This window comes from Oxyura jamaicensis, chromosome 19, assembly GCF_011077185.1.
Source record: "Oxyura jamaicensis isolate SHBP4307 breed ruddy duck chromosome 19, BPBGC_Ojam_1.0, whole genome shotgun sequence".
In the NCBI taxonomy this organism is placed as follows: domain Eukaryota; kingdom Metazoa; phylum Chordata; class Aves; order Anseriformes; family Anatidae; genus Oxyura; species Oxyura jamaicensis.
Window position 1 is genome coordinate 7,256,351 of NC_048911.1, and position 27,251 is coordinate 7,283,601.

General features: G+C 45.5%; 2 protein-coding genes across 8 annotated transcripts in view; one reads left to right on the forward strand and one right to left on the reverse strand.

Moving 5' to 3' along the window:
• Positions 1-909: 909 nt before the first annotated feature.
• TIMM22 (translocase of inner mitochondrial membrane 22) lies at positions 910-4,570 on the reverse strand. Its single transcript, XM_035342981.1, has 4 exons — positions 4,302-4,570; positions 3,715-3,911; positions 2,583-2,655; positions 910-1,519 (listed from the first exon to the last, which is right to left on the reverse strand). Exons 1-4 carry the CDS (start codon positions 4,531-4,533, stop codon positions 1,443-1,445), a joined length of 579 nt encoding a protein of 192 aa, XP_035198872.1. The 5' UTR covers positions 4,534-4,570; the 3' UTR covers positions 910-1,442.
• A 555-nt stretch (positions 4,571-5,125) lies between these two features.
• The window catches only part of SPECC1 (sperm antigen with calponin homology and coiled-coil domains 1), a 93,376-nt gene continuing 71,250 nt past the window's right edge, over positions 5,126-27,251 (forward strand). For 4 of the 7 annotated variants that reach the window (XM_035342949.1, XM_035342956.1, XM_035342955.1 and 1 more), the window contains exons 1-2: positions 16,009-16,151; positions 25,807-25,990. In XM_035342949.1, the coding sequence (XP_035198840.1) occupies positions 25,841-25,990 (150 nt within the window). In that variant the 5' untranslated portion in view covers positions 16,009-16,151; positions 25,807-25,840. Of the gene's footprint in view, positions 5,225-16,007; positions 16,152-25,806; positions 25,991-27,251 lie in introns of those variants that run through there. The other 3 variants (XM_035342952.1, XM_035342953.1, XM_035342950.1) reach the window with 2 other exon arrangements.

Here is a 27,251-nt window from a genome sequence, read left to right on the forward strand (position 1 = left end):
TCTCCCAGGTAAGCAAGTGCTGTCATATCAAACCGGGAATGCAAAGGAAAGGAAGTAGGTGAGAAAATCCCCAGAAAATGTTTGCGCTGAATTTGAGATACTGCTGTGAGGCAGAACAGGCTGCCCGGAGAAGCTGCGGATGCCCCATCCCTGGAAAGTGTTTAAGGCAAAGCTAGATGGGGCTTTGAGCAATCTGGTCTAGTAGGTGTCACTATCCATGGCGGGGGGGTGGAATTTTATGATCTTTAAGGTCCAACCCAAACCATTCTATGCCCCTATGAATATAAGGGTGGGTGCTCTCCCTTGCACAGTGGCTCAAGGACGGTTAGAACCCAGTCTAAACTATTTTGAGTATAAAAGTTATCCTCCATGGTCCAAGAACAGCCTGTGGTCAGAAAAGCAAGACAGCTAGCAAGAAAGCAAATCCAAAAGGGAGCAGCTCCCCAGCTTCATGAGCAGGTGTTCTGACTTCAGTACCAATGCTCTGCAGAAGTGATGTTTCACTTTCCCCCCGTTTAACACTTGGGTGCTCAGAGGTGGTGCAGGAACGTGACAGGAAACAGTGTGCTAAGTGAATGTCTAGTTAGCTGTCTGACACTGGTTTAGTCTCACAACTCTGCTTTAAAGTCCAGCCATCAAACTGCTGGAACCGATGGTGTGAGCCTGTGGCAGTTAAAGCAGTAGCAAGACTATTTGTGCTCCCATGGTGAGGTTAAACCAGGCTAGCCAAGTGGCTACAGAGAATTATACATCTGCAACAACCTCTTTTTTACCCTTAAACTGTTTTGTTCATCTGCCAGGAACCACACGGTTCTAAGGCTAAGGATTCCTTTTTGCTTTTCCCTTTAAGAAATGGTAAAGAAATCTGGCTCTCATTCTGTGCTTGAAATAAGGCAAGTTGTACAGATGGTGGTTTGTCTTCAGTTGGTATTTTAAGAAAAGCCTGGAACAAACTATTTCTCCACAGGATCTTACCTCTCCCCAACAGAACAGCAAGCTGCAAACTGGTAACTGCTAAACACTTGCAGCACGTTCAAATACACGGTCATCTAAACCACTGCATTTCTTTACGAAATTGTCCTCCTGCCTCTTTTGATGCTAGCAACGGACTTAATCAAAATCAGACCCAAAGGATCCAGAAAGCTCAGAGTCCAGGCTTGTTTCCTGGAAACTGACAGTCAGCTGATCCGTCCTGGTGATACTGCTCACTGTGCCTGGCTCCATCCTTGCATATTCCTGCAAGTCTGCCTGAAGCAGCATGCCAAGGCTCAGAGCCAGATTATTGTTAGTCACTCAGGAAAAGCAGCCAGCACCATCCAGCTTGCACTGATCAGGACTCCAAAGCAGCGGAAAGGTAAGTTCGATGGTTCTTCTGCTGTGATGCAGGCTCTTAGCAGCAGCACTGGAACACAAGGAAAACTTGCTCCCGAGGGATCCCACCGTTACCGCAGGTAGTAATCAATTGCCGCAGAGAAAGCGGCAAATCCTCCACAGCCGATAACGCCTGCCTTCAAACCAGCTGCAACGTAAAAGGATGGGAAAGAATGAGACAAAATAGGAAAGAAATTTCTCCTCCCAGTAACTAGCCTATGCTGTACGGCCTTGGAAAGCTTTCACCTGCAGGAGCCTGGCGGCCCTCTACCAGGGAACACTGCCCGAGGTGAAGGAAGTGACACAGTGACTGGGTGCTGTGGTCCTAACTTTCCCTACAAGTGTTAGGAGAGAAAATACTAGTGGCCACTAATTATTTCAGTGTGCTCTGATCTGAGCACTGCAAGGGGCTTTGCTGTTGAACAAGAGATGGATGGAAAAGCAGCTGCTACTTGGAAAGCTCGAAGAGGAGTAGGCCCAGGACAGACGCAACTTAACAGGCTCAATTAGAAGCTCTTTTGAGAACACTTGTTTCTTTTTGCTCTGTGAACTGTCAGCTTTTCTGTTGGTTTTGGTATTTTGCTTTTGTTTTCTTAAGGATAGGTGAGAGAAGTTTGATACTTCTGATAAGCAGCGCAGCTCTTCCTACTTGGGTGTTCTTAGCATTCAAGGCTTCCCCCAAAAAGTCCCCCTGAGTGCCTGCTGGACCTGTGCTCCTGCTCTTGTACAGGAGCAATAAATAGAATTGCCTGTTTGATTTGATACAGGAGAACGGAGGGAAGCATTGTACACGCTGTGCAAGTTAAAGAGCTCCTGTCAGTGAAATAGTATATATAAGTACAGCTCTGTTAACACAAGAGCTGTAACTTCACTAAGTTGTTCTGCACGTATTTTTGGATCCCTCTCGATGACACCACAGAAGCATGTGGATAGCAAACACCACTTCCTGATTTTCTTTCAAGTCACTTCTGTTCATTTGTCTCCAATCTCGCTGTCCTGTACAACAGCCTTCCCTACCCACGCATATCTTTCAAGCTGACAGGAAAGCGAGAGAGATGGCAGTTCTGTCAGTTTGGAGTACACTCTCACGCTGACATAACCATAACCCCGTGCAAAGAGATCTGTAGTGTGTGTTGCTTTAAAAATACTGCTTGCTACCTAACCGAATTACAGCCTTATCACAGAAATAGCTCAGAGCAGGCACCACCAACCTCTGAAGCCGATCGCTCCTCCAGTGATGCAGCCGCTAATAACGCTGTTCTTCCAGTCTGACTTTCCACGATACTGAGGAATTAAAAAGCAGAGTCAACAAATAAATACGGAATAAAAGCTCAGTGCCTGCACTAATACCAAGAGAGATGAAATGACCTTCCAGCCCTGTCTCAGATGAGGATGTTTTTCCCTCTGTTCTCAGCAGATGGCCCCCTGCACTTTAAAACATAAGCCTCGCAGGGCCAGGAGGAGGGGAAGGAGCAGGTCACCAGGAGAGGTAAGACAAATCCTTATGGTGCAATGCAGAGCTACAACAGAGACTCTCAGGTGAGCCGAGACAGTCCCCAGAAGGCAGCGCTGTGCACTGGCACCAGCTCCGCTATTTTAAAGGTGCTACAGTCACCAGACTGCAGCACTGAGCCTGGCCATGCAACCTGGTTCTCAGCACAGGGGAGAGCCACAGCACCCTGCTGACAATGATATACAATTTCCATAGCCAAAGCACACCAGTTTTTCACCAGTGCAGAGATCTGTTTGTTCTGCTTTATTACACAAGCAGATACCCTTTTCTTCTATGTGATTTAAGAAGTAATTGTCTTTCAATTAAAAGACAGTACTGAAGTTCACAACAGGCCAATTTTCCTATTTAAGAAGATGGCCGGTAGGTTTACCGCTGAGCTGCACGAGGCCGTTTCTTGCTGTAGGTGCAAGATGAAAATAGGCCCTGTTACTTAAGAACTTTGATCAAAGGATCCCTGTCTGCATATGCAATTTTTGCAGGCTCGAATGACCACGTTGCAAGTTTGCAACTTTCCGTTTGATGTTTTAAAGTAATAACAGATTACTTGTAGCTAGGGTTTCAAAAAGCAATGCCCATACTAGCCAAAATTCAGGACTTAGACTGAAAAGGACTTCACTGTTGTGTGCAGTTCTGCTTATTCCATCAGAGAACTGCGGTCCTGAAGGCAGGTCGCAAAGCTGAAAAGCTTCAATGACTAAGAAGCAAACCTAAAGTAGCCTAGCCCCTCACCCCATTACAAGGGGGATACGCATACTAATCTGAATCCATTAAAGGAGATTACTGAGTGTATAATAAAAACATTTCATAATGCTTACGGAGTCCTTACTCACCGATTCTACCACACACTCAGTGCAGGAGAACATCGCGCCTACGATGGCAAAGTTCTTCGCATAGGATATGCCTCTCTGCCCCATGTCCTTCAGCACCTCCTTCGCGGTTGGCGTGCGATAGGGATCCTTGGGGTCAAACCCAACATTGGTGTCGATGCCAGCTGTGAAGACACCAAACGCTCCTCCGATAACAAATCCTGTGAAAGAGAAAAGGCATAAAGTGAACCTCTGCTGGATTACAGTGATACGAAGGGCCCGTATCGTGACGCTGTGGGCACTGATGCTGACACCTTTCCTGCTGCAGGCCTGTGCTGCATGGAGAAGCACCATGACCACCTCTTTCTTGTGCAGAAGGGAAAGTGGATGGAAATCCCTTCCTGGGCCCTGTGACAGCCCGGGGGTGCTCTGAGGGCTGAGGAAAACCCAGGGGGTCGCAGCTCGGCGGCCTCGCCTCCTGCTCACCCCCTCCTCCGTGCCTTGGGGCTCGTCCCCTGGCGGCTCCTTCACCTCTCCCCACTGCCAGCCCCTGTCCCCACATCCCCCCCCTCCCCTCACAGCCCCCCAAAGCCCCCCGGCCCCCCGCGCACCCCCCACGCAGGCCAGCGCCGCCTTGAAGGCGCAGCTCTCCATGGCCCGCTCCACCATCTTCTGCTCCTCGCTCTTGGCCGGGCTGGGGATTCCTCCCAGGGCGGCGGGGTCCCAGGCTCGGGGCCGCCGCCGCTCGCCCACCAGGTGCTGCAGCAGCTCGCTGTACCGCACCGCCGGCGGCTCCGGCTCCGGGCCGCCCGGCGACGAAGGGGACGGGGCCGCCGCCGCCATCACCGCGGAACCCCCTCAGGAGGCCGCCACTCCGCTCCCGTCACGCGGAGGAGGGTGACGGGAGTTGTAGTTCCGCGGCGCTGCGACTCCGCACCCCGGCGCGCCCCGTGAGGGCACGGAGAACTACACTTCCCGTCATGCTCCGTGAGGCTCCCTGAAGGAGAGCGGGGGGGGGAGGACTACGTTTCCCAGCGTGCCTCGCGGCCTCCCCCTGGCGGCTGTTGGGGCCGGTGCAGCTGAGGCGAGGGCTCCGGAGCATCCCCAGCAGCGGAGCGGGGCCGGCGGCAGGTGGGCGCCGGGGGGGCTGTGAGGGGACCGGGGGGGCTGTGAGGGGCCGGGCGGCTGTGGGGGGCTGGGCCGGAGCCCTCCGCCTCGCCTGAGGTGCGAGGAGCCCGGGGGAAGGCTCCGAGGTGCCGGGGGAGCCCCCGCGGCGACGTGTGGGGGCGGCAGGGCCCGGCACCCCCCCCTCTCCCGGGGGCTGAGGGTCCTGAAGGGGCCCCGGAGCGTGGGGAGCCCCGGGGGGCGGCCTGGGGGGGCCCAGGGCAGGGATCCCGCAGCGCTTCCATCGTCCGCGGTGCTCAGGTGGGAGCTCAGGGGTGCGGGCATCGCCTGTCAGCTGCGCCTTTTGCTTCCTCAGGTGGAAGGAGGCGGTTTTGCCTCAGGACCCGTTTATCAGGTGTGCTTGGAGGAGGTACAGAATTGGTCTTTCTGTCACAAAACGCACACTGAGCCCACGTCAGGTCTCACAGAAACCTCAGCTCTGCTGTGCTCGATCAGCTAGGTAGCGGGGTGAGAAATTCCTCTGTGCCTTTTACCCTTGGCGAACAAGGGGCTGCCAAGACTGAAATTTTCCTACCCGCCTTGCTTGTGTTTCATTTAATTTAGCCAGTTTTAGTGCCTTCTGCACTAGAACCAGCGTTCCGCACAGCCGAGCACGCGTGCGGATAGGTACACGCTTCAAAAAAAAAGCGTTGTTGACTTCTTTCTGAGATTTTTTTTGCGTTAATTTTAAAAGTTGTCTGTAAGTTTTTAACCCTTGAGGAACAGCTGTGATCGTTTCAATAGGATGCTTCAGATTACTCCACCTCGTTAACTGAAAATGATGTAAAAGGATAATTCATTGTTTAAGAGGAATAATTGAAATGTGAAATCTGCCTGACAGCATACAACACCCTGAAAGGTGATTCCTGAAGTAATCCTGAAGTAATCTTTTTATTTATTTATTTATTTAATGCTTTTCACTGTATTTTGTTTATGCCTCAGTTTAGGGCTGGATATGTAGGTTCAAATAAGGATTTAAATTGATGGTTTTACCACTTCAAATGAAGTGATGAAGTTCATTTGCAACAACTTTCCTCTTTTCCTCTTAAATTCCAGTGCCCTCTACTGGCTGGACCATCAGACCTGCCCGGTGCTCTTCCCTCTCTCCGTCTCTATCCTTTTCCTTTTAAACTACCTTGGTCCCTTTCTTCTTTTTAAGGTCAGAAGCTGTTGAAAAGCATGCTGTTACAGTCTACTAAAACGTTATCTTTACATAAAAGAGAAGGTTGCTGGCAGGATGATCTCCCTAAGGGGCCCTTAACTGTAGATTTCAATCTTCACCTTGATCTAAACTAACCTAGTTGGGCTGATCTTGAAGTCACACTGCAAAGCCTATTTTCCAGAGGTGTAAAGGGAAGAAAGATGTGTTGGATCTGGAATTTGAGCTCTGAGAGTTTCCATGTATAGCTGGAATGTTATTTTTGCTTTTTTTTTTTTTAAATCTGTTCCTGGGTTTTAGACAAAATCACGGGTTTAGAGTTGCTTGGAAATATTATTATTATTATTATTTTTTTCTAGAAATATATTTTTAAAATATTTGTTTTTAATAGTTATATTTACTTATACATACACATATAGATTTGAACATATATAATTTATATATTTACCCTTAGGTATTGAGTATATACCCTTAGGTATTGAAATGGTTTTCTCCTTTTCCCATATGTGTTCTTTTCTGTTCCACGTCTGAACAAACACATGGCCTTGACTGGATAATCTCAGCAGCCTGAAAGGACTTCTCATGTGTGTGAAATCAGATGGAGCATTAAGTCTTTGAGAGAGAATCTGCGAGCTTGAGACTCCTTTGATAAGTTACTCATTTGAAATTTTAAGCTGTTTCTTCTTTTTGTATGAACCTTCCATAAACCTCTGAACCTTCATCACTACAGACGTGTGCAGCCAGGGCATCGATCCTCATCCTTCACCAGGCTCTTAACATCTGAATGATGTGCCTGAAGTCACGCTTTCATCTTGGAACTGTTAAGGCCAGTACAGGTTATTACAGGCGAGCTTAGGTTACTTTTATCCTCGCCTAGTCCCAGATGAAACATCTCCATTTTGTGTGAGCAGCTCTTCCCTGGGTGATGACAGCATTAGGTGCAGCTGATCATTAGTTTTTCACCGGCCTGTGATGGACCCAATGCACGAACGTGCTCAGCGTTTCAGCAGAGGGCAGCACGTAGGGATGTGAAATAATTTTATTCCACTTGACCTGTACAGTGATTCAGCCTTCATCCAACGCTTCTCCAAACAGGATCCCAAAGGGCAGAGAGTCTAAACCTTGGAAAGAATATTTTTGCCTGAAACTGTGGTTGTGCATGGCTCTTAGTTGTAGAGCTCCATCATTTAGAATAAGCTTTGTCATTTTTAGTGTTGCTATTTAAAAACAGAAAACAAAATTTTTCATAGCTCTCAACTTTTTGTAAAACACGGATGGTTCCCAGAGTCTTTTCTGAAATTAACTGGGCAGGAGGTGGCTGAAGATGAAAGTTAAATGTAGTTTGATTAACCCATTCTTTTTCACTCTTACACACACCTGTCTGCCCCCTTTTCCTTTACCAGAACTACAGTGAGCTAGGCAAACGAGAGGAGGAGAGGACAGATTAACTGAAGCTTTCATGGGGGAAAAAAGGAGAAGCTTTCAGTCGCACCACAAGCAGAAGAAAGTACGGCTGTTTTGCAATCGTGTTAGTTGGTCACGCTGCAGACCTTGCCTCTCCTGTAGCAAAGAGGCTTCCAGTGGCTATCAAGGGCTTGTGTGGGAGTCTGCTGGGCTCTGAGCATGGTTCTGCAAGTACCACTTCACATTTCCACTCGAGTACCCTCAGCTATAAATTTAGGCTGGTGCATTCTTACTTCCCATCCAGCTTGCGAAGGTCATATTTTTTTGTAAGATTTTAAGATCTTAGGTTTAAAAGGGCATTAGAGAAGTAAAGTGCTTTGCGGAATATCCCTAAATTCAGTGACTGGAAGTTGCTTTAATGTCTATACTTCCCTTGGCTTCTATGAGTTTCACCGATTTTATGTTTGTGAGTGCAGTTATTTTTTTTTCTGAGGTGAAAAGGCTTTCCCTGCTGGAGAATACTGACACCGTGATGGCCAAAACTAAAGCACTACTAAAGGATCATACTGCAGCTAGGTGGGAATTAAAACCGAAAGGACAGCCTGATTTTTTATTTCTCCAGGTCAATGTATGAGGCTGCAGAGATACAGATATGTGCGTTTCAATAAGATCTCCTTTTAGAATCAGCAGACTGTTCCTTGTGACTCTGCTTTGTAACTCAGCAAGAAGGAGCAGGATGTGGGTTTTCAAGCTGTTTGATCCCGTCTTTCCTCTCTCGTTGACGTTTTAGATCTCAAAGCGCACATCCTTTTTGAAAGTAACGTGCTTCCTTGGTGTTTGTCCCACTGCAGCAAGCTTCTCGTTCCCTTCTTCCCATCTCCCTGATATTAAGCGTACTTTTGTTTTCATCCATGTTGCTTGCATTGTACCTCAGGGTCTAAAAAAAGATCTGCATAAGGCTTCAGACATCATCATCTCCCAGGGATTTTAGCTGTTGCTATAGAAGCCTAAATTCTCGTTTGAGAGACCTTTCCAATAGAAAGAAGTTGGTACGGGGGGGAAGTTGTCATGGAAATATGCAGCAAAAAGAGAAAGGACATCTCAATTTGATAAAAGCTGCATAGACTTAGCCCGCTTGGTGAAGTGGTTCTGTAGCTGGAGATCTGACCCTGTGGACTTTGTTATGTTTGATCCTCAAGAAATTATTTGATGTTTATGTTTCTTATTCACCAAGGATTCTGCTTATCTATCAGCATCCGTGTTTCCTGACTGCACAGTGGTGTTCAAAAAGCAGCCTGGCCCCGTTTCTTTGTCCACCTGGCCAGAGCCGGGGAGGTTTGATGGTGTTGGCCCCTGGGTGGGCGCAGGGAGCAGCAGTACCCGCAGTGGTGTTCCCTTCCTGGGAGGAAGCCCCGGTGGGCAGGGTGGTCTCTGGCAGCCCTACCATGGTCTGAGCCATAGCATAGCTTCCTATTCTGGCCAGGACAACCCTGTAAGGATTCATAGAGCTCCTGCTATTGAAACGTGGCCTTAAGAATCAAATTTTAAATGGCTTGCTAAAAATAGTTCATTCTGCAAACTTCAGTGCTGTTTCAGATTTGAACAGAAGGAGCCCTTGGTGCCCAGCCGAGCGGATGTATGAGCAGGTCCCTCTCCATAAATTTCCTGTCCTCTTACACCATCCCTAGGCCCGGGTCCCTGGTTTCAAGCTTTTTATGTCTTTCTTACCAAAGCTGCTTGGTACCTAATAGGCATGATTATGGGTGAGCTGCCTTTAAATATCTATTACGGGTGTCACCATGGTAACTGCTGCAAGAGTTTCTCACTGGTAGAAGGCTTCCAGCTCCTTGAGATACCACAGGGTAGAGCGCTTAGGCTGTTGTTTTCATGGTTTCAATAAGATCACACACAACATCAAAGAGAAAATATAATGTATTTCTTACTTTTAATAGCAATGGATGTTAACGGTACTGGAAGGTCTTTGGATTGATGGCATCTGGTGTCCTCAGGTTGGAGAAAAAGGACAGTTAAATATGCAACGAGGGACCAGACCTCCCTTAGGAAGCACGCCTCTACCAGCAAGCTCCTACAGGAATAGGAGAATGTCGCTTTCCTTGATCAGTCCAACGCTTGGCCTTTCTATTGATGCTGCCAACAAGTGAACTAATTAATCCTTATGAAGGATGCAAAACTGGGGTACTCTGCCATAGAAACAGGCAGAGGTGTTCAGGCTGATTCAGCCTGGAGTAGAAAAAAAAAGAGCTGGCTTTTATGTTCCCTCCTCTTTCTTAGTATTCCCAAACTGCTGCCTTTTGCCTTAGGCCTTCAGCTGTTGTGTACCAGGCTAGCAGTGCTAGCTGGCCACCATCTAGAGTGACTTGCCTGCTGTGTTTAATACCCTAATCTTCCCTTCCTTCCCCCCTATCAGCTTTCTTTCCCAAGCTCCTGTGTGCTTGCCCAGTTAGTCCTTTTGCTCTGTAACACCAGTTGTTCCTGCAGGCTTTTCCAAGTGGCAGGTCACTCATGTCCTTCACGCTAACTCTGTGACCTCAGGGGTTGTTCTGCTTTCATTTATTTATGAAACTGGTTATGGTGACTGGTCACAGGCTCCATAGGATACTTCCTTCTCATGCACTGATATCTTGGTTCATTACCCTCCTATCTCGCTATCTGCTGGAGATTTTAAATTATCATTTGCTTTTATAGCGACTTGGAAAGCTGAGCACCTCTTTGCGCTGCTCTCCCACTCTGTTAGCTGTGTGTGTACCTGCTGCTTCTGGCCTTCCATCTTTCACCGTTCTGTGAGTGAGGCTTCTGCTCACGTAACAGGCTCTTCAGTCTGGCTGTGCCGGTCAAGAACGTGGAAGGAGACCTTGAGGAGAGGAGCAATTTGCATTCACTTTCCAGGTCAGTGTGTGGGGACAAGTGACATGCCAGAGCCAGAGCAGGCAGTGCTGCCTACCTGTGTGGGCGAAAGAATTCCACCCCTTCTGGAGGAGGAGTTTGTGGGGACAAAGGACGGGTATTTGTCCTTACCTGCCTCTTAGGCAACATGATCCACACGTGAAGATCCCTTTGCTGAGTTTAAAAATGCTCAGAATTGATTTTACTTAGAATAAGATGATTATAGTGGGCCAAATGTGGACTCTGAGTTCCAAATCTGAAGTAATTATGATTGGTAACAGAGAAATCCTAACTTTCATAAGGAATCTTGAAAGCAGAGCCAGGATCTCAGAATGAAATTTGTTTGCGTTATTTCATTGCTTGTTTCTCAATACTTACTCAGTAACATGACAATTAATATTGGAGGGATCTCAGTGTTTGAGTACTTCACATTTCAGCTGCATATTTCTCCAGTGTGCTAAGCTGACTTAAAAGTTGAAGCAGCAGCAAACGTTCATTCATACGAGCTGTCTGGAAGCAATGAATTGCTGTAGTTTAGATTCTCCCTTTTCCTGGCTTCGATTAGGCCACCAAAGCCAAACTTTTCTGCTCCCTTTCTGGGTGCCTAATCTATACCAATACGCCTGTCTTTTGCAAAACTGCTGACTTCTTATTACGTAGGAACCAAAATCAAGGAGTACCGTAGATCCTTACTAGATCTTGATACTTTGTCAATAATTTAGCTGCCTTTGTTTTTCAACCTTTAAAACAGGTAAGAGTTACTAAGCTGCTGCAGTGATGAGCTGATTCTGTTTAAGTAATTTATTAAAAAAAAAACAGAGTAAGAACAAATGGAAACTCTAGGATATTATTATATAAGGACTCAAACCTTAGAGATACCCTTTTTCTGAAATCCTGATCTACATTAGAGGGCTTGTTTGTCCCCTGGGATTTGAACTCCTTGTGCTTCATCCTTTTTGTGTTAATTTGTCCTACTTTTTGTTGCTGCTGGGCTCCCTGTGATGCTCTCCATGCAGCCAGGAGTACCCCGCGGTTCTGTCTCCATTCAGGGCTGTCAGCAGTTCTAGTGCAAGTCCCTCTGAAATGAAAGCTGGCAACTCAGGTCTTTCATTTGCATCTCCCTCAAATGCGCCAAAAAGTTCAAAGCAGTGGGGCATTCCTACCCCATCCCATCGGGGATTTAATTCTAAGGCAGCCTCCAGCACACGTCTTCTCTAGTCCTTAATTTTGCTGCACAGCTCTATTGTTAGTGATCAGCAAAACCTTAATGAAATGATTTTCTGTTGGGGGCTCGTTAGCGTTTCTAATGGATACCTGTTCCAATTTCTCTGCTGTTAGGTGATCAAACGCTAGCTTTTCCAGCACGTGATCTTTCTCGGACAATAAGCGACGGGAGCAAATAGGGTTGTGCAGTATTTTTCCTGTGTAGGTAGAAGGAACTTGCTGTGCAACTTGAATATGGTAATTCTCAGTGTTAATGAGTGCTGTATCCCAGCCTATGCACCAGAAAATGAGCACTGAAGAATAACAAAGAATGGAGACGTTCCCCCTCTTCCAAGTCTTTAATTTCAACATTTAAATCAAAGTTTTCAGTTAAGTCAGAAAGAACACGGAGAGTCTTATCTCCTCCTCTCAGAGAAGAGCATTGAGTGTTGCATTTTTCACACATTCAGATTTATCTGCATTTTGAACAGAAATGTAGAGACTGTGGTGAAGCGATCCCTGGTCTGCTGCTGTGCCTCTTATGCCTAAGAAAGTTCAGAGACATTTGAAAACTGCAGAGAAAAATGAACTTCTCTGGATAAAACTGTGCAAAAATAATGAGAGACGTATTTTAAATAATTGATTGACAATGAATCCGTGAATATTTCTTTGCCACGTAGGTTTCCTTCCTCATTTTGTCGTGTTCTGGGGGCTGGGTTTTGTTGGTAGATAGATGTCTCTTAACTCTTCAGTGATCTGGTCGGAAATGACAGAAATACTGAAAAATGCTGGCTCCTCTTACAGACTCTGACTTCTGAAGCAGGCAGTTTCCTAACTCTATTTTTGACGTACTTAGTGGCTGTTCCCTTGGAAATTTGAAAGTTGTTGTCTGGTCTTCTGAAATTTTGGCAACAGGCAACAAAGGAAGCTGCTTTTTCTGTCTCCTGTAGCACTCCGTGTTCCATAAATCGTATCTGCTTTCCTCCAGCTTTAACGATTCTAGCTTCTTCCAGCAAAAGTGTTTTCTCTAGTTATGGGACAAAGCTGGTAGCTGTGCCACAGGCTGCGCTCTGCAGGTAAATAAATGGGAAAATGAAACTGCAGAATAGTCCCTAAGACAGGGAAAAATTGGAGTTCTGTGAGCGAGAGCACACAGCTTCCTTGCGCTGGTGGAGCTTTTTTGGCAGCAGTTCCGGGAGTTCACTTTTTCTATCCACCCATTTGATCAGCATCATCTCGCTAACTGAACAGCAGTTGTTTTTGTCAGAGTGGAAAGCGGTGCCCCATGATTCATTCTGCAAATGTCGACTGGCTGCTTGAACTTCCTGACATCTGTAGTGGGACTGAGAAAATAAAGAAGTTTGTATCAGTTATGTACAAAAAGGAGGAAAGAGGGAGTAAAGCCATGGCCTGGCTCCACTAATACCCACTGTCTGGTGCAGCCTTTCCTTTGTAATTACTTCTGGTTTTGTAACTCCAGACAGCGCTGTTCCAAGTCTTCTGACTGAATTAGAGACTTGCTTTAAGAAGACATTGTTATTGACATAAATAGCCTTGCTTATGGAATCTCTCTCTTTGTAATTAAGGTTGTTGCATGCACAAAAGCAGTTAAACATAGCATAAATATCTGTAAATGTAAAGATATTTTTAATCTTGTTCCGCGTATGAGCCCTTTTTTTCCACGCTCTTTATGCATTTGAATCTCAAATGAGCTGTGCCACCAGAAATTCTGCCCTTTGCCCACTCCTTTAAGTTGTGTGTCATCCGTGTTCGTTCCTGTCAAACTGCCCAGACGATGCAGGTTGCAACACAAAGCATTTAAATTCCTCAAATGTCGAATTTTGAAGGCGCGTTGATGAGCGGGATTTAGTGTGACTCCTGCCCCTTGATGCAGAGTCACGGGGGCAGTGGGTTGACCACGCAAGCAATATCCTAACTGTCCGGTTGGCTCTCAGCCAAACGTACAAGTTGGGTGAGAACCTGGCAGATTTATATATAACTAAATATATATATTGCTGCTTGAAATCGTTTTCTCATCCCGGCTGTGTGAAAGTAATTACAGTTAATGCCCTGGACAGGCCACAGACTTTCTTTATGACCTTAGCCAACTCATTTGAGCTGTCTGTTTCTGGGCTCTTTGTTAATTAAACAGAAAGGCAATTTTTCAATTCAGAAGGTTTTGTGTTGAATAATTCTTTGGTCTAAGTAAAGACATCAGATAATTATAGCAATAAGTGCTACCAAAAAAGCTAAATAAACAAGCACTGTCTGGTCTTGTTGGGTCTGGGGAAGTTGTGTGGCACTATGCTAGCCCGTCTGCTAAAGCTGCAGCATGTAAATGCTGGGACTATCCCTCACACCCAAACATTTTCATGTTTAGGTTTTGGTCAAGTTGTGTTTATCAAAGCTAAAAAAAATATCTTTGAGAACGAAATATAGAAGCTCCTCTCTCCTCCCCACGCCCCTCATCTCAGTTGTTTATTTCTCTTGGCCTGAGGATAGGAAAACCTACCGAGCTGACAAGGCTGCTCTCCCCCAGCCCGCATGAACTCACCACCAGTGGCAAAGCGACAGTGTGCTGCGGTCCTGCCAGTGCTTGTTTTCCTCAGACAAGGAGGCGTTGTGGCAGGGTGTGTGCAGCTGATGGCCCTCTCCTTTATGTGCTCCGGTCCAGGGGTCTGCAATCTTCCGTCAGTAGTTTTTGGCTGCATCTGCCCTGTTTGAAGGTGGTCTGTCATCACAGCAGATGGTGCTGAGTCGTGTACCTGGGCGACCTCACTGTCTGTGCACGCAGTGCTGAACGGTGCTTCCCTGGGGAGGAGACACAGTTCATGGAGATCACTATCTACCAGAATTTGGTTAATAGGAATGACAGAAAGTACTGCTGCCTTATCGGAGCTGTGAATAATCTCTAAATATCAGATGTATAGAAATACGGAATGGGTAAGTTCTGCCTGTGATCATGCAGTCTGTCCTCAGATAGTGAAGTATCGGTGTGAGGCAGGCTGGGTTAGAAGGGCTGGCGCTGCAGGTAGGTGGGAACTTCCAGTAGCAGCTGGCACGATGGGGTGGATGTTCAGGGATTTGGAGCTAATAAGGTAAGCTTGGCACCTGCCAAACATAGACCATTATCATTTGTGAAGTAAGTCATGGTGTGGTATTGTTCTTGTTCTGGTGTTTTAAGGTCTGAAGGTAAGAGTTCCCACTTGCAGGGATATCGCAAAGTTGGATCCAAAATCCATGCTGTTTAGAAGGGACTCGGCTTGGACTCACTCTATGTTTTAAGGTCTGGTTACTCTGCAATAACAATGATGGTGGTAACATTGAAGTGAAAAGTAAATTAACCTGTGGCATAGCATTAGCTTCCTTTCAGTCCCTGTGGCACACAGAATACGGAGTTCCAAAAGGTGCAGTAAGGTTGAACTATTCAGCTGCAGCAACTGTTCCAGGATCATATTGTAAATCTTGCCTCTGTTATTATGAGGTTGCCTGTATGTTAGGTTCTCACTGGTGGCTCACAGAGTCCCTGCTGCAGTCCAGGAGGAGGTTCCTGATCTCTAGTTTCAGTCTTAGGTGAGAGACATCCCCCAGGGAGCAAACATCTCCCTCTGCACAGCCTCAAACAAAAACCCCTGTTCTAAACACATCAAGTTTCTTGGTTGAAACGTACATCTGGGTTTGATTTCTCTTTGCATCCTCTCTGCTTCCTCTAACTTGATGCTGTCCTTGCCTGATGTAACCCTGTTAGAACCTCTGGTCCTGCCCATTTTCAGAGACGAAATGCTCCTCGGATCAAGCAAGTGGGATATTCTTGAGCGTTGCTCCCCTTGTCCCTTGGTCACTCTCTTCTAAATGGAGAACAGACTGACGCTTTTTGGTCAGCTCACGAGAAGTTGCTCAGGACTGATTCTACCTACTTCTTCTTGCAGAAGCCTTTGTCTTAATGCATCTTCCCTCCACACACACACACACACGTATACACACACACACCTTTTCATTTTTTTGTAACAATGGTGCAGGCACGGGAAATGTCGTAAGCTGTTCTGGCTGTGACTGCTGGCATTCTGTGGGAGAGATTTAGTGTGGAATATAAAAGTTTCTGGAAGCTATCCCTGCGATTTCCTCTGCAAAATGCCTTCTTTCTATGGCCCCTTCCTTGCCCTTCCTACGCTGTAGGTACCGCATGTTCCCACCTGACTGGATCACACAGACCAGGCTGGGGCTCTTGCCCTCTGCCCAGTGCCCAGCTCTGCTGCTGGATGAGGAGATGCTGAAAGAAACTGTCTGCTTTATGCATTGAAGCACCTTCGGGTTTTGGAGTGGGATATAAACGGCTTTCTTGCATAAATCTTCCTCGCTTTGATGAAAATATAATATTTCTCTTTCCCCTGAGTAAGCAAGTGTGCATATGTGTGCGCGTGTGTGCTGAATGCCAAAGCGCTGGTGAAGCCAGCTTGCTTCCGTATGTGAATCATTTCTCAAGCAGCTCTCTGTGTCTCGCTGCAATGTGGTTTTCCTCTCAGGGAAGAACTCAAGCCCTGAATTTTCAGTCTGGCTTGCACATGCTGTCAGAAGCTAGTGGGAGACAGTTTTCTTCTTAATGCAGAAAAGAGGACGAGCTTTTACTGTAAGTATTTGATTTTTTAAGGTGGGAGTTATCATCTCTAGGGGGGTTGTGGGAGCAGCAATGTAAACCTGGAGTCAATGTACCTGTTTTGCTCAGCAACGTTTTTTGTCATATCTCACTAATTAAAACTAAATTGCTGGAAACAAGAAATGTATGGTGCAAACAACTCTGCCTTAGCAGAAAATGGGCTGGGGGTGATGTAAAAGCCATTGTAACAACATAAAAGTGAGTCTGGAGAGCTGCCTACTGTATTTGCTTCTGCTCGACTACGTGGAGCCTATAGACAGAGGGGATGAAGCGGTTTCTGTGCCTACATCTCCTTTCTTTGGGAATTTAGCATTGTGCTCCAACAGTTAAACCAAGCAAGATCTCAAGCCCGCTTGTCTCTGCTACTGCATGTTCACGTAGTCCAGCCGGGAAAGGGCAGAAGGGAACAAGCTGCTAAGCAAATAGCTTTGGCAGCTCGCTGCTCTGCAGGGGAGCACTGAAAGCCCCGGAGAGCGTGCCAGGCGGCTCCCCTCTTGTGAGAGCAGAGCAAAGAGCTGCTGGGATTCTCAGCAGGACCTTTACATGCAGCAGCCTAACAGTTGCCCTTAAAATTGGTCGCTGGGCTGAAGTTCGATCGTAATAACAATAGTGCTAATAATAGCGTTTGTATAGCAGGTAACTTAGCTCTGGAGAGTTACAGAGATGTTAATTTAGTCCTGTGTATGGAGCAGTGAGGGATTACTGGTAGAACTGGTTTGAAAGCAGGGATTCTCTACCCCTGTCTTTTGTACGCTGTCTTAAGTTCTTCTGGATGTCCCCTCCTAATGCTTTGTCTCCCCTCCCAAATACTGTTTCATACGTTGTTCTTCCACCCTTTCTAAATTATAAGGTACCTTCTGTACCTGTAAGCTCAGCTGGAGAGAGGATGGCTGATTTGCTGAAATATACTGGGTTTTGCTGACGGAACTGGACAGCTAACTAACAGAGGGATGCCTCATCTTAACATGCACATGTCTGCAACCTCTTGTCTTTGCTCAGTTCTAAAATTTTATTTCATTATGCAGTGCACCAAGGTGGGCCTTCTGCTCCCTTAGTGGCCCCATAAGTCATAGTCATAATCCCCTGATAGCATTGTTTAAATCTGTTCTGTTCCTCTTTGTTATATTTCTAAAATGCAGAAGTCCTCTAGCTTCTCCTGCAGTTTTGGAATTTGCTGCTGCTGTCTTCTTCCCGACGAAATCTTTCAGTTAGCTCACATCACCACTCACAGAAGTTCAGAAGCTGCCCATTTATTACAGCTAATAAGTGACCTACTCTGCACTTAATGGAGGGTAAATATCTCCTTATGGAATAGCTCCCAGGTCTCTTTATTTCTCTGCATTGTGATAGATGGCAAAGGGGAGTCAGGGAAACATCCCAGCATGCGGCGATCTGTGGGGTTGTTGTGCACTCTGACAGATGTTGGTCTCTCATTTTTACTTTTTCAGTGGGGTTTCTTTGCAAGGCACGTGAATGCTGCTCATTCATGTGCTTGTCTTCATAAACCTGCTGTGTAGGGACTGAGCCTGTTCCTATAAATAGGGAATGGCTGAGGTAGTACAGGAAATGCGTGCTGGAGCTGAGGATAGAAGTGGGTGGAATCCCAAGCCAGTGCACTGACAGTGGTTGTCATCCACGGATGCTTCGAGAAGATGGGAACTGCAAGAGTGTGTAGCGGCATGCTGGGCATGTCTGCCATGCTAAAACATCATCCTTCCTTCCTTTCCTTGTACCTGTAGCTACCCCCTATGCTACAGGAAAATGTAATGGCAGGTAATTACCCAGTAAACCACTTGTAATTATTCTTTAGCAGTTACACAGCTCTTGCTCTATCTGAAATGAAACCTTTTCCTCCTCCTTGTTGGCAAAACCAGATGTGTTAACCAGTTTGTGCTGTGTTCCCTGGGACAGCAGTTAGACAACCTGGATTACTGGGCAGAAGCTACCTTGGAATGGTTCTAAACCATCTTGTCCTCAGCCTGTGATACACTGACCATAAAACCTCTGCGCAGTATTGCCCTGTTCCATGCTTTGCTTTACGCTGCCTCTGCCTGAGAACATGCCGCCCACGAATGCGTGCTCCCGTCCTTTCCCTTCTTGTCGAGTTTCTTCCCTTGCACGCAGCCATGGGTAACGTGGTGTGCATGATTCAGAATTGCCACGTTCAAGTCCACGTCTCTGCCCTGAAGTTAGTGAAAGATCTTATCAGTCCTCTGTCATTTCAGCCTTACTGAGACAACATCCCCGTGCACCAGAGAACTGCGATGGGTGGTTTGCTGATGGCCAACACCCGGCTGTGCTTCAGAACTTCAGGTTTTGTTCCATCCAGCTGGTAGCTGCTGCTTTCTTCTGGAGTGCTTCACGAGCACAAAAAATTACAGATCTGTTGGTATTTTTGTTTCCTTATCCCCATGTTTGTAAGATCAGGGGTCGCAGGGAGGAAGCATAGCTTCTCTTCTGAGATGCGTGGTGGGGACTGGTTAGATAATCAGTGCGAGGGTGGAGGAGAAAATTGAATATCCACGTACCAGCAGCATTTAGATTACTGGGGGAGATGGTTCCCAGCCATTTCAGAGTACAGCTTTGGCTTGAGTTTATTATTTTTTTTAAGCATCAGTCACTGCTGGATGACATTTCTGGGTATTTCAGCTAGAGGAGTAGCAAAGCTGCGTGATTTTTTCCTGTCTTCTAAATGGCCAGTAATGTAGAACGAGGACAAGGGAAATACAGCTAAGTATATTCTTTGTCCATATGCACCCATGAGGGTTTTGTTGTGATTTCTGCATTCTTTGAGATCTAACTAAGCATAAAAAATTTGCAAATTAAACCTCCAGGGAGAACTTCTGTGGGGGAGGATGGACAGGAGGTTTCGTGCTGCTCTCATCCGTCCGTGCCTGGAAAAATCATCAGTGACCCTAATGGCTGCTGTGGGAAGAGAGGATTTTATTTTCAGCCATGTTGAGAACTGGAGGCCTGCAGTGGCTGACCTGGAGCCTGGCAGTCTGGTTGGGATGGTTTGGGAAGTTGATGGCCAGAAAGCTGTCATTTGTGGCTACCTGGAGCTGTCTTTGCCTAGACCGTTTCTGCTGCTATTTACAGGTGCTTGTAACCAGTTGGTATATTTATATCCTGGTAAATAAATATCCGTTTAGAAAATTATGAATGCTAAGGAAATAAGCAAGAAACACTTTAAGCAACACAAAAATGAGATTCTCTTAGCACTGTAACCACAGGTAAAGAAAGTGTCTTTGGAGATAAAGGGAGTTTCCATGGGCTGTGTGCTCCCACCTGCTACCGTGAGGGGAAGGGACAGGGACTGGCTCTGCAGCAGTTGCTCATAACGTAGAGGAAGGGGAGCTCTGTGCTCTGTAAAGAAAATTCTCATCTGATGCCAGCTCTCTTCTGAGTTTTTTAGGAGTCCTGCAGGACAGCAGGACTCTGTGTTTTGTTTTCTTTTAAGGACATTTTGCATGTGAGTGTACAATCTTCAGACAACCTTAAAAGAAGATGCTGAAGATGTCCCCCTTAAGCTATATCACAACTACTGCTGGTTAAATCCTTGGGCTGGTTACTTGTTTTGGATTCCCCCAGTGATTAGCTGGGTGACCTTGGGCTTGTTTCTTCGTTTCTCTGTAGTTGTTTTCTATCTAAAATTCAGCTACGTTTTTAACTCCTTGCAAAAACACTTGGATGCTCTAAGTGCCTGGCTGTATTATTACTCTACATTTTCCTCCGCTCTTGAAAGTTAAAAATAATAACCATGAAAACACCTTTGCTTGAGGCGTGCATAAAACCAGCAGAGTTTTCCCTGCTGTAACATGCAGTCTGGACATGAAAATTTCCAAGTGTTGTCTTGTCTTCTCATACTTTACCAGCAGAATATGAAAATTCAGGTGCAAATGAGATTGGAAAGCAAGTCTGCTGAGGTAGACCAGAGGAAGCAGCTGCCCAGGTGACTGGGGTCAGGTTTGAAATTGATTTTCTGTTTCTGTGGCCAGCAAGAGCCTTAGGGATGAGGTGCTGGGAAATGGACCTATCTTGTCTGTTCCTCTGGTTTGCTTTTGGGTGGAAGAGGGTGGTTTGGCTTGTGATTTCTGTGGGCTTTTAAATCCAATTCTAATGAAAGCTAAGCTTTGTACCAGAAAAAAAAAAAAACCTGCAAGTGTCTCTGCTTGGAAGAGTAGTGGAGGAGGGTTGCACGGAGTTACCTTGTTTGCGGTGTCTTCCATGCTAACAGCAAGTAGAGGGAAAAGGGGATGTGTTAGATATGGAAATACACATGTGGAGCTGAACTGAATGTCTTAGGTTGCTAAAGATGACCACAGGGGAGTAAGCGGGTTGTTTTTAATTGTTAGCCCAATGTTATTTCCAGATGGGTTTTGTGTGCTACCTCCACATGGGCAATTTCTGTATGGGACTGTCAGCTCCCCAGGTTTGTGGCCCTGGCTTCATTCCTGGTATCAGCTACAAAATCCCGATGAGTCATACGGGAGCATCTGTCGAGCCTGAACGTTGTTTAAAAGGGATTGATGTGAAAGGCAGAAAAGCATCCTATCTTAGCATCAACGGCTGTCCTGCCCCAGAGCTTCCAGCTGGCTGCTAGGAAAGGCTGTACGGCTTCCTGAACCTGTTGGGTGTTTCTGTGTTCCAGTCGGTAGTTTGTCTGAAAAGAGTTTGATCAGGTCAGAAGGAAGACAGTGGAAGCATGACGCAAACCTCACGTGGCCAAAAAAAAAAAAGGGGGGGGGGGGAAGAGAATTGTGTTTTGATTTCATGAGACCTTGTAATAAAGGAAATGGCACTGGGGATTGGGGTTTTCAACCCAGCGAAGTTACGGATGTCTGTCCTGGGAGAGTCCAGCCTGCAGAGCTGGTGCCACCGACCTCCCTTGTCAGAAATGCTGGGCATTCACAGGTCTCGGCGAACCTGCCATCTGTATGTTACCCTCCAGATCTAGTAAGGAGTGTTCATCGTTCTTATTTCATTGGTTTTGCCAGAACAACTTGAATGACTCTGCTCCAATTTCGCTGTCCTGTTGAGAAGCATCACACGCAAACACGAGCACCAAAACCCAAATTCTTTAAATACAAGGGGTACAGACAAATTCTGCCTATTACCATCCCTCTGAGGGATTTGCCTTTGTAAATTAATTTCTGCGGATGTTAATGATTTTTGTTTACTTACTAGTGCAACTGCTAGCTTTCTTGGCCATAAAATCATATTGCTTGTCATCGCTCAGTTCAATCTATCTATTCTTTTTTAGTTATTCAGAGTAAAGCAGCATTTGACGGCCAGCAGTGTTTCCTAGTTTGCTCTACGAGGCTGGTGAGTTACTCCTTTGATGGAGATCCAAGATCTAGGTTGTTTCTGCTGATGCTGCCTGCCTGCGAGAGTCAGGATAAATTCTTAATCCAGTTTTTCTAGCCATAAAATGGGAATAATTCCAGGCTGGTTCTCAGGACTTTATTAATATATTCATGTGGACTGCCTAATAACAGATGTCTAGGTTTTCCATCTTTAATAAAACAATAAAATTTGAAGTCAAATGGACCGTCTTTCCACTGCAAGACTTCTGACAACTGCCAGAATAGTCCACATCAAAAATTTCCAAAGACCTTTTAAAATACAAGTGAGAAGGGATGAGCTATATGTTACGGCCTGAATTTTTAAAGCCTGGTGCCTGCAGGGAATTCTGAGAATTACCGAGAGCAAAGGCTGTGTCAGGACCAGCTTTCCATTTTTATGAACCCTCCAATTATTTCATTTGCAGCACCTGTTTCGGAGGAGAGGGGCACTCAGACACCAACAGTTTTGAATACAAAAGATTTATTTCAAACAAGACTGACACCTGCACTCTAATTCTGAATATTACTGGGGATGGAACTGACTTTGCTGCTCTGAAGCAACATGGCCCTGGCACGAACCCCCACTTACTTCGACGTGGGACTGCTGCTTATCTTCAGCTTCCACCCATTTTCTGAGCGCGGCTTCAAGCAGTGTATGACACGGCTTTGACTGTGGCCACTAGTCCCTGTAAAACGTTAAGAAAGGAATGAGAATTGAAATGGTAGAGCTCCAGACTTTGCTTGGAGAGTCATCTTCCAGGAAAGTGAGCAGGAGCATGTCTCATCTGAAACGTATTGAGACGTAATGTGTGTAAAAGTAGTGATTGGCTTTGTATTTGCAGAAGCAACTTGGCTGCATCCCCTGTGTAAAGCTGCCTTTTTTTTTTTTTTTTTTTTTTTTTTTCCTGCTGCTCTCTTTTTCAGGTTTCTTTGTGGGTAGCCTAGAGACATGTCATAATCTCTCTGGGGTTCTTTTGAAGGGGAATGCTGTTATTTATTTAAAATACAGTAGACCTGCCTCTATCAATACATTCTAAGCTAACTGGGAGCCGTCACCTGCTGGCAGTTGCACAGATGCCGAATCGCAGATACACACGGCTTGGAAGGTAGGGTGCCAAAGGGGGTCTTTTGACTGCCTTTCTTGCAGTAGTTCCAGTATGAATACATGCACAAGTATCGTGTTCGCCCTGACTTGCGGAAGGGACAGTCTTTTAAGATTCATTCAGCTGTGATGGGAAGTCAGTGGTGATCCCGTTCCCAAGCTATCATTCAAGGCTAGGTTATCATGATATAGTTCATGGCGATCGGCTGCTTTCAGTCATTTCTGCAGCTCAGAAGGACGGTCTGCACAAGCTGCTGCTACCACCCTCACCCTGAAAACCACATCAGGAAGCAGAGGCTGCCACTGAGCAGTTCGAAGACTGCCCAGCTTAAGATTTGGGACGGAAGGGTGCGTTCAGGTGTCCTTTAGTGGCTGCTTCAAAACTGCCGTTGTGATGTACTAGGATATATTGTAGTTTATATTAGTGGCACTCTGTCCTTACGCTTTATTTCAGCACGTTTATCCTTCCTACCGAGCCATTGCATGATACTGACCTTCTGGGGCTCCCCATTGCTCCAACTACCGGTAATCTCCACAAAACGTTTTTTGTTTTTAGTTTATTTTCTTGTCATGCAATAAATTGAATTTTGAAGGTAGAAAAAGCTGAGGCTGACGCTTACAACATATTTCCTGCTCTCATCAAAGAACAGCAGGATTTTTTTTATTATTATTTTTGGGGGGAAGTAGTTTATTTTGTACTGCTCCCAAAGCAGTACCTCTAATAAATGTGTGTCACCTGTCTAGGAATGAAAGCAGCTTAATATGTGTGAAACTCGGCTTTATTCTTTGAAGTAAGGCTTGTGAAAAGTATTGGGATTCTACTTCAGAGATTGAAACCTTTTTATCTGCAGCACAGGTTCAGGTGAGCCAATTACAGCAGAAGCATTGCCTCCATATTTTATAGATGCTGATTCCCATGTAAATACGTGGAAAACCAGATCCAAATGTCCTCTTCTCAGTTTTGGTCTTATCTGCTTGATGTGGTACAATCCTTTTCAATCCACATGGCACGATTCAGCCATCATTACATGAAAAAGCTGGTTTGCTTCAGGCTACTGGCTGGGTTTCTTGTGTGTGGTTTTTGTTGCCTTTTTTTTTTTTTTTTTTTTTTAGTACCTCCTCCTTTCACTTCCAGCATCGTGGCCTAATGAGCATATCACTCCACTGCAGCTTGAAATGCCACGGGTGACTCAAAATTAAATTCTTTTGGATATCAAGAAAGCATCTGTGCAGCTTAAGGCAGGGAAGTATGAGATAGTTCTGAAGAAATCCAGAGGGTATGTGCAACCACTGACTCTATAAAACCCCAAATCTGCATAATTTGGAGATTCATCAGGAAGATAGTTTGCATGTGTAATTGCTTGTTCACCCAGATAAATACAGTGAATGGCATGCTCATTATAAAATGGCTTATTAAATATGTGCAAAGTACCAAAGCTTGTTAAGGTAGAGCATGAACTCTGAGAATGCTAAATATTTTCTGTTGTAGTATAGCTCACAGATCTTTAAAAAATAAGAGCTAAGCGATCAGCATCGTCATCAACAAAGACAGTACTGCTCTCGCTTCTAATGAGATCGGTGATGGCTCCATGCTGCGTGTAAGAATTTTGATGCAGGAAGGACTGTAGTTAGTAACACCAACTTTTCTATTTCTGTATTTAGGAGCTGGAAGGTTAGAGCTGTGCAGAAAGTAGGCAGCCCTCCCTGCAAGAGGTGTCGAGGACAAGCAGGACCTGCCGCTTGCTAGCTTTGTTCTGTGAGACAGCGGCAGAGCACTTGGCGTGTCCTTCTGCCTCTGTGCTGCAAAACGCTCCTGAAGCAGCCCATCGTGGCACCTGGACGGTGCCGTCAGTGCCCAGCGTGACTTGGCCCCAAAGTGGTTTCTCTTCCCTGTGCTCAGTGAGTGTTCTTATTTGTGAACATGGAATAACGCAGAAAGCAAATTGCACGATACGGGATGTGAGCTAACCCCTTCTACTGACTCAGACAGGGAGAAATCATTCTGGCATCTCTCTCAGAGGGTTGCTGTCTGAGCTCCCACCAGCCCAGCTGGACTTTTACGTGATAAACGGCGGGTGCTTACTGGGTGCTTTCCCCTCGCTGAGACTCTAGATATTGATCTCTCTGTAGATCTTTGGTACCTGTTCAGCACAGAAAGATGCAAGTTAGCTTCTGCCGACGCAAAACTGGTGTGCAAATACATCCTGTGTCTATTTTAGAAATTGAAGCTGCAGAAGACTACTGTTGCTCACGCTGAAGTGGGGGAAGCGACGAGATACCAGGCAATCTCCCCTCCCTCCCACTCGCAGCCCAGCAGGCTTGTGGGATTTTAAATATAATTATTTTATTCTGTTCCTGGTTTGGATTGGGCAGCGGCTGGTTGAAAATGCACGTATTTAGATCGACAAGAGTTGAGCTAGCTATTTAACTGGCAGCAGTCTGCTTACTGAGAGAAACGCTCGTTGTTCTTGCTGGCAGATTAAATTTATTCAGCTTTATCCAAAAAAAGAAATTGACTCCTATTTGCTGATTCCTGGCAGGATTTCTCTCTTGCAGAAGCTTATCTCTGAGGAATAGTGGATCTGGTTTTGGTTGTGTGTGTTTCTGTTTGCAAGGAAGTTGATATTTTTACCGTGTTTTGTAAATCTCGGTATTGTGAAACATCTTTTTAATCACTGTGGCAACATCAGCTGCTTCTCTGGATGACTCGAAGTTAAAGATATTCTTTGTATAACTGAGGAAACTTGCTTCTCGCAACTTTCTTAAAGCGATTATTAGATGCTAAATCTAATAGTAAGAGAAATAGTTTTCTTTTTATGCCACAGCTGTCGTCAGTCGCTGTGGATTTCTGCACGTCGCTGTCCTCAGTTTCTCTTTTGTTGTGCTTCAGCCTTTGTAGGTGCTCTGTGGCTGACAGAGGTTTCTGGCTTGCACAGTGCAAACAAAAGTCACTGTTCCTTCTGTGTTGTTTCATGTTACCAGCCAGCATTAAAAATCTAAGTGGCAGCAGCCTGCTCTGAAGGATTCTCTAGGCTGAGTAAGTGGAGTTTTTGTTTTTACAAGAGAAGGAATAAAGCTTGACCTGTCCTTTAGAGCCCTTTAAACTTGTTAGATATCTCTGCTTCTCTTTTTATCTTTCAGTTGATATAAAGACTTTTTTTTTTCCTTTTTTTTTTTTTAGGGGCTGTAAGGTGAGTTACTTGGGGGAAAAAAAAATGAAGAGTACTGCCAGGCCTTGGAATGCAGTGGCAAAGCAAGCGAGTCATGGGGTTGACAGAGGAAAGTCGCTTTCCACCACCACCTCAACAGGAATGAAGACATCCAAGTCCTCAACTTCACTGGCCTTTGAATCTCGGCTCAGCAAGGTACAAACCGGTAGGGATGGTGCAAATATTACAGTCACTCCAGGATAAAACTTTGCTTTAGTCCTGGAACATTATCACAGCCTGAGATTTAGAGTGGCCTTGGCCAATCTGTTAAGCATAGAGAGATTATAATGGTGCTGTATGTGTGACTAACACACATTTCTGAAAATGCTTTGCATGTGGTGGTGGGGACCTTGCATCTATGCAAGGTGTGAGCAGGTTCTCGTACACCATCTGTGTGCCACGGAATTGCCTTAATGCTAAAGACTGAGAAAAATAAATGGCAAATTCTTAGCTCAGCTGATATGTTACATATGTAAATTAATTGAAAGAGTCATTAATAGATTTCTAGAATTTTCTAGATTTCCTAAAAATCTGTGCTTCTCTTCCCTCAAGGCAAAACATAGTAACAAAACATGTTGATGACAAATGGCACACAAGCATTTTTTGAAACCTCTTTCCTCGTAGGTATTTGTCAGAATAACCCTACTTTGCCAGAAGTCTGTTGCTATTTAAGAACACAATAATACACCTGAAATGCCGCTGTATTTGTACTTTCGTAATTAGCAAACAAAAATAACCTTGTGGCTCAAATACAGACCAAGATAACAGTGATGAAAAGAACCCAGGGGCTTCCTGGTTATAACTGTTTCCGACAGTCAAGTTTACCAAACTATATATAACGTGTTACAGCACCTCAAGCAACAGGAGATCTAAGCATCTCTGATCTTCACAGCCGCTCAAGTGAAGGATTAATTTCCTTATCTTGCTCTGTAGACTCCTAGATGCCCCAAGCATCTTATCAATAGGGCATTTCAGTCTCCAGGCAAGTTGTGTCATTGGAGTATTGTGTTATGGCTGAGGCAAGCATCTCTGAAGGAACGCTACTGAAGTGACTAATCAGGAAATCTGATGTGGTTGATTTGTGTCTGGTGCTAAATGTAGAGGATTTTCTTCCAAATTACAGATGATATTTTTCAAATTGTTGAATGTCTGCAAATGCCAGATGATCAATGTAGTTTCCCCAAAGAAACAGAAAAAGGCAGCATGGTTGCTGCTGTTAAAGCAGACGCACTGAATAAGTTACTTCAGATAGCTTGCAGAGGTTTCTACGTGTCTGAAAGTTCAGATTATTTCTTTCTGCTAGTAGGAGGGAGCTGACAAAACCTGTGCCAGAAAGCAAAACGTTAGATGTTTGGTTTCCTGGAGTAGATCAACACCAGCTTTTGAAACTTGCATGCTCATGGGGTCCAGGAAACCA